The 6,332-nt window shown below is 35.1% G+C and overlaps 1 protein-coding gene across 1 annotated transcript; it reads right to left on the bottom strand.

Moving 5' to 3' along the window:
* Window positions 1–1,382: 1,382 nt before the first annotated feature.
* On the bottom strand, window positions 1,383–6,317 carry LOC137401487 (large ribosomal subunit protein eL31-like). The gene is made up of 4 exons (XM_068087861.1): window positions 6,267–6,317; window positions 5,957–6,062; window positions 4,225–4,350; window positions 1,383–1,541 (listed from the first exon to the last, which is right to left on the bottom strand). Exons 2-4 carry the CDS (start codon window positions 6,052–6,054, stop codon window positions 1,397–1,399), a joined length of 369 nt encoding a protein of 122 aa, XP_067943962.1. The 5' UTR covers window positions 6,055–6,062; window positions 6,267–6,317; the 3' UTR covers window positions 1,383–1,396.
* Between the last annotated feature and the right edge of the window lie 15 nt (window positions 6,318–6,332).

Genomic DNA, 6,332 nt, shown 5'->3' with positions numbered 1-6,332 from the left:
CTGTTTTGTTTCAAAAAGGTTGGAATGTCAGAGGACATACGACATGGATGTCTAAAGAGCACACTGATTATATAGTAAGCACACTATGCTGAGATGACCTGTTTCTTTCATTATATACTGTTCCAGTAATTTTTCAATCTCCTCTCATATAAAAGGAACCTTACAAACCTTACCTTGATGACAGAGGCTTTGCTATTCCTGTCGGTTTGCTACTGAGTATAGCTTTTGTATCAGTTCCTTCTATCTTAAAATACTCTTTTGTTCGGTATTTATTTACAGAAAGCAAGTTTAGTAACTCAGACAGTAGAGTTTATAAAAATTAATAACACAATGTTCAACAATGGAACATAGAGGTCAGAAGTAGAACAAGGATAATGGAATGACTTCAAACCTAATGTGTCACAACAATGGGCAGACAACTGCACTGATAACCAGTTAGCATTTACTTGTAGGCTATACTAGTACCCTGGCAGTCCAGTGTGTCATCAGACATCATGTGTACTAACTGCGCAGATATTCCAGAGCTGCAAGGCAGGTGATTGTGTCTAGTAAGCCACATGTTGTGAATTTGAATACTGTTAAAAGCAATCTTTTCTTATTTCCATAGGTATTTATATTTAATTAGCCTACTGCAATCAACTACATGTATGCCTGTGTCTAGCAACTAGGTTATCACTACTATGTCATCAGCTATTTGCATCTCATGAATGAATCACATGTGCTGTACATATATCCTCTAAGATTTTTGGAGGGGAAATAACTCCAATTGTATTGCCTTTTACAAACTGGGTTTGATAGGTAGTTTGGCTACTACTTGGCAACACAGACAACTGATTTGAAGCTAGAACTAATGCTGGCTTGGACGAAGGCAGGTAATTTCAGCCGCATAGCTGAAAGCTTTTCATCTATAGATACAATAAATCACAACTATGAGTTTAAAACATACGCTCCTTAGGCATAGAAATGTACTTCACAAGCAACAATCTGGACTTGATGTTTTCAAATGATAGCTAAATATACCTATCGCTTCTAATAATGGCAGTTTAGTAAATAGACATCCCATCATAATTTGCATGACCTTTTAACAATTGTAGAATCTAAATTTTTAATGCATGGGTACCCTGATAATTTCGGTATATTGATCTATTGATCACAAGGTGTGTCATGAGCAAGATGTGGAATTCACTGCTGCTACAGCCTATATTAACGACTGTTGAACTATGTGAGTTACCATCAGCTGACTAGGATGCAGAAAATCAATGGAAATATTTTGAGCAGATTTTCATCACCCTAATTTCACCATCTCCGTATCAGTAGCAACTAGTACTAGCATTTAGTCTCCTTATCATTTGACATCTGAGAATGAGAGAATAAACCAAGAGTTGCAAATAAAAGTTTATTCTGCATCAACATTCACAGTCATGAGCCCCTTAAAGCTAGGTACAGCAACATAGGTGACAAGGGTGTATAACTTCTCAGCAGAGTCTTCATCTTCATTTCTTTTCCTTGCTAGTCTCACCCTCAGCCTATATGGCACATTTCTGTAAAAAATAGCTTCAAGTTTTATTCAAAGATGAGCTATATATAAGCTGGTAAGTACAATGACCACAGACTTTACATCACAAATATAATAACACCAATTAGAGATGCTTCCACATTGTAATGAGCGGCAAAGTACCCTAGGACACTTATATTTTGCTAGTATTTAGTTTTGTGAGTAGCATACAGAGTAAAATTTCGCTGCAACTTAATTTCGCAGCTATGATGAAGGCGAAAATATAGTGATGTGAAAATAAATGCAGTGGAGCAAACATAATTACATTCCTCAGGTTCGGTTCACCGGTAAGAAAAATTTTTTTAAATCGAGACTAGTTTGTAATTGTGAATCGCAGGTAGAATTGTGTGGGCGAGATCGATAATGCAATTTGATCGCTCGCTGCCAATTGTTTCATGGACTATCAATGAACAAAGCTATTTAATTCCGCGTTTTCGTTCGTTATGATAGTTTAGTTTCGCTGATAAAATTTTCGCGAGAGGATGACTCCGCGAAAACGCGAAAGTTAGATGCGGCGAAGATATAAGTGTCCTAGGGTAACTGAAAACGTGATTTTCATGTAAAGAGACTTTCACAAGGTAAAAATACTACTCCCGCTGTCACAAGACCTGGGTTAGGGAAGGGATTTTTTCAACGCCTTCGAAGAAATGAGCTCAAAATGGAATCAATAGAACCTTAGTCTTTCAAACATAAGACCGCTGTAATAGAACGTTACCCTTTTAACAAGATTAAGAGTGTCCATTAAAAAGTATTGAGTGTCAGCCATATCTTTTATAGCATATGGACCAAGGCTTCAAATTATGATGGGTCATATTTTTGAAGACGTGTCAAAAACTAGTAGAAAGTTTTTACCATCAAATCCCTTCTAGAAATATTCAAAGAATTACATAATGGTTTATGATATGTATTAGCTAGAAAAAATTGTTTTGAAAGATGTTAGAATAGTCTCTCCATCAAACATCAAGTTTCAATTGAGCCTTTGTGATGACAATGGTTACTGTTAATGAGGGTACAACTCCAACCCATGTTTTTGATGCAAAAAGCAGATGGCTATGAGGACCTAACACACGCTGCTGAAGGGTTCAGCTGGTGCTGATTACCACAAAATCTCTTAAAATTATGGCATAACCAATGCCTACGCCATATGCAAGAAATTCATATAAACCTTTTACAACAATTGATGAGACAACCACATTTTAATATAATTACCACCTTTTAAGTAATTTCAACAAGCTTCATAAAAAAATTCATATACCGTATTTATAACAATTTTACCATTATTGACTTATTGAATTTAAAGACTACATGTCATTCATATAAACACTCAAAAAATCTGTTAAAAGTTTCAGAGACACAAAAACAATTAATGATTACTATTTTATAAAAGATTTAAACCTGTAGTTTTAAAATAGGCTGTTCATAATCATAGGCCTTTGTGAAATAACAAAATCATTTGCTCCGGGATAAAATGTTTTGCTGCAGAGCTCTTTTTACATTAGATCTTTGTATAGAAGGGATCACAGAGAATCACTATAGCCAACTTATTAACTTCCTCAGCAACTATTCTTGGCAAACAAAATCAGTTTCACGTAAATTGCATGTGAACATCCAAAAACATTGGCCATAACATCTACAACAATACATACGGGAATAGATAGAAAGCATTTTTGACTGTTAATAAACCCTTATTAATGCATGCAATTTATTGTTGTTGTTGCTACAAAGAACATGATATGTTAACCCTTTGAACCCTAATGGCTGTTATTCCGACATCACGCAAGGTGTGACAGAAACCCTAGCAGCCGTAATACCGGCATTCACATGGCTCTGTTTAAAAAAGATGTTTCTAAGTAACAATGTAATCCAATCAAAATAATTCTTGCACAGGATGTTAGAATAGAAATTTCGCTAGCATTTGTAAGTTTTAAAATATCTTTATCTACTTTCTTTGCTACAATAACAAATTTTATTATAATGATATCGCAAAAAATATCGATACAACTCGTTCATTGGTAGGTCATGGATAAATGTGATTCAAATGAAGTATTTTATAATACTGATTATAATTTTTCAGTCCATTCAGAGTCATGAGATGATGAATGTGTGTGCTCGATGGACATGATATTGCCGGATAATGATGAAATATTGTTTTTTTCTGTTTGATGACATTTGCTGTGGGTTGACCGACCTTTTTACTAGTGTTCACCAAATATCATTGTATTATGAGGACATTTGGATATACGTAATAAAAGTTTCAAAACTTTGGATCGTTGGACAAATTGCCCAGGGTTACTGACACACATTGACATTCAAAGGGTTAAAACTACAACTGATATTAACGCAGTTTAACATGAGACACAAAAACAAAGAAATTACAATAGATCGATAGGAATCTTGGTTGACCGAAAGCATGAAATATCTATGAATATTCTACCGGTAGCTCAAAAGCAAATGGGTACCTCCAGGGCATAATATATCATTGTTCTAAATGATCTTTTGCTAGTTGTTCGAATAAATAAAGGCTAATATATTTTGGTTGGGCATGATTACAAATTATCCTTCGAGTCTAATATCCCGTGTCATCGAGACCCGTAGTTGTCCAGTCATGAAAGTATTTAAGAATTGTTGCATCGTGTTCGTTTACTTCATCCAAGGCACTACAGACTCACCTGATACCACATGACCAGACATGCTTGTTTAACCTAGAATCGATTCTAACATCAGGGGTGCCCATTGTCTTGTGGGCAAACTTTCTGATCTCTTTGATGGCTCTGGGAGCTCTTTTCTTAAATCCCCTAACAAAACACAAATAAGCTATACACTACTTGTATTCAAAGTATCATCAACAATACAGGACATACTTCCAGTGGTTTTTTTGTAAACAAATTGTTTTATGATCAACGAGAATGAGAGATTAGTAGTTGATAATATAATCTCATTTGAATCTCCAGCCAAATTTTTGTTGCTATCGTATGGCGAAAACTGTTTCGGATGCAAAGCATTAAAAATCCTTGAGTTCTACAATGTAAGACACAAAAAAGCATTAAACAGGGTCATCGTAGCCTGAGACCGCACTGTATATATAGATATATACAACCATAAGCTCGACGTACGAGTGCCCCAACACGATAGGCTTGAGATACTAGCATAATATCAAGTAAGTTTTTTGCTTAAAGATAAAAGCATACGAGATAAATTTTGATGTAGACACTAGATGGCCAAGCACGCGAGAGGCAGTTTTAGAGAACAGCACGCTCAGTGTTTTTGCCACATCAGTTTAAAAGGCCGACTAAAATGAATAGCAAAAGCGAAGACAAAATTAGAATTGTAAAAACTATTTTTCAGCGTGAGTTTAGTAAGTTAATTAGGTTTCATTAAATTTCAAGTTTGTTGTGTTACATAATGTCATAAAAGTGTAGTGTAGCGTACCGAACGTGTTGCTATTAAGTCTTTCTCACACCATCGTGAGCCATGTGAATACGTCTCGCAGGCAAGAACTGCATACAGTAGTGTACATAAAAATGTTACAGCCATTGTAAACCATCACCACTAGATAGATATACATGTGTTACTTTGTAAGTATAACTAGTGCATTAGAACATTAATAATACCTTTTCCATTGTAACATTCTGTATTTGAGTGTTTTTTTAGAGGATGGGAACGGATTAATTTGTATTTGGTTATTTCATGTAGGAAATATTGCTTTGAGATATGCAAAAATTGGCATACTAGCTCCACGCTGGAACACATCAAGCTCTTATGCTGAGGTATGATTGTGTAAAGATTAATGTGAAAAAATAGACTGTTAGCTTATGGACCCCAAAATGAAGTGAAAAAATTGGGCCCATACTATTAAGAAATTTTGGCTTTTACATACTTTAGAATAATTTCATATGTTTAGACGACTGTATTAGGTAATAGTAACTGACCTATCCCAGTGATGCGAGCTGTTCATATCACTGGGATGAGGCGGACATTAACCAAATCGTTTTGCAGGATCTGCTTTTTACTTAATGGCACCAAATTCAATTAAATTCGTAGCAAGCCTTTTAAAGTATATCTGACAAAAAACAACAAGTTTGACTTTGGCTGAATGCTTTTTTAATATAGTCTAGCTTATCAAAATAATTTCAAGGTATATTTTAGGTAACACCATATCAACTGTCTCAATGCACACCAGACACAGCAGCCAGTTTTTTAATGGATTTCTATTATTACTCAACTTTTCATTAATACAGGCTTGCTCCAACTACGTTTCACAATAGACCGCGTTCATATATGTTATGGTAGTCTGCTAAGACCTGGTTGAGACTCCAACTTGTTAAGGAACAGGCATCACTCCGTTTAAAATGTGGTATATTAAGGGTCAATTCACAATGCATATCAATAAAAATTACTCACATTCCATGAATGCGTTTGTGCATATTGATGGTATACTCCCGAGTGACGACCTCACTCATAGCAGACTTCTTTTTCTCGCCTTTCTTTGACGGAGCCATCGCTGCTTCTAAGGGTATAAATATATAATGATCAACGGGAATCCTAGAACGCCATTCAAATTTCAATTATAGGCTATGCAAGCAATATATAAATAGGAGAAAATTACATGGAACTTTTTTGCAGTTATTTTATAACTGACACAATTTTCGATGACCAATATACGTAATGAATAAATAAAGATTTGTTAGTTGATTTATATTATAACCCTTACCTCTATGTGAGAAATATACAAAAGGAAATCGTTAGACTAATGGTTTGTGGGTAATTCGACCTTGAC

The sequence above is a fragment of the Watersipora subatra genome, chromosome 8, assembly GCF_963576615.1.
Source record: "Watersipora subatra chromosome 8, tzWatSuba1.1, whole genome shotgun sequence".
In the NCBI taxonomy this organism is placed as follows: domain Eukaryota; kingdom Metazoa; phylum Bryozoa; class Gymnolaemata; order Cheilostomatida; family Watersiporidae; genus Watersipora; species Watersipora subatra.
Note: the sequence above shows the minus strand (reverse complement) of the source record. Positions and strands in the feature narration are given on the sequence as shown.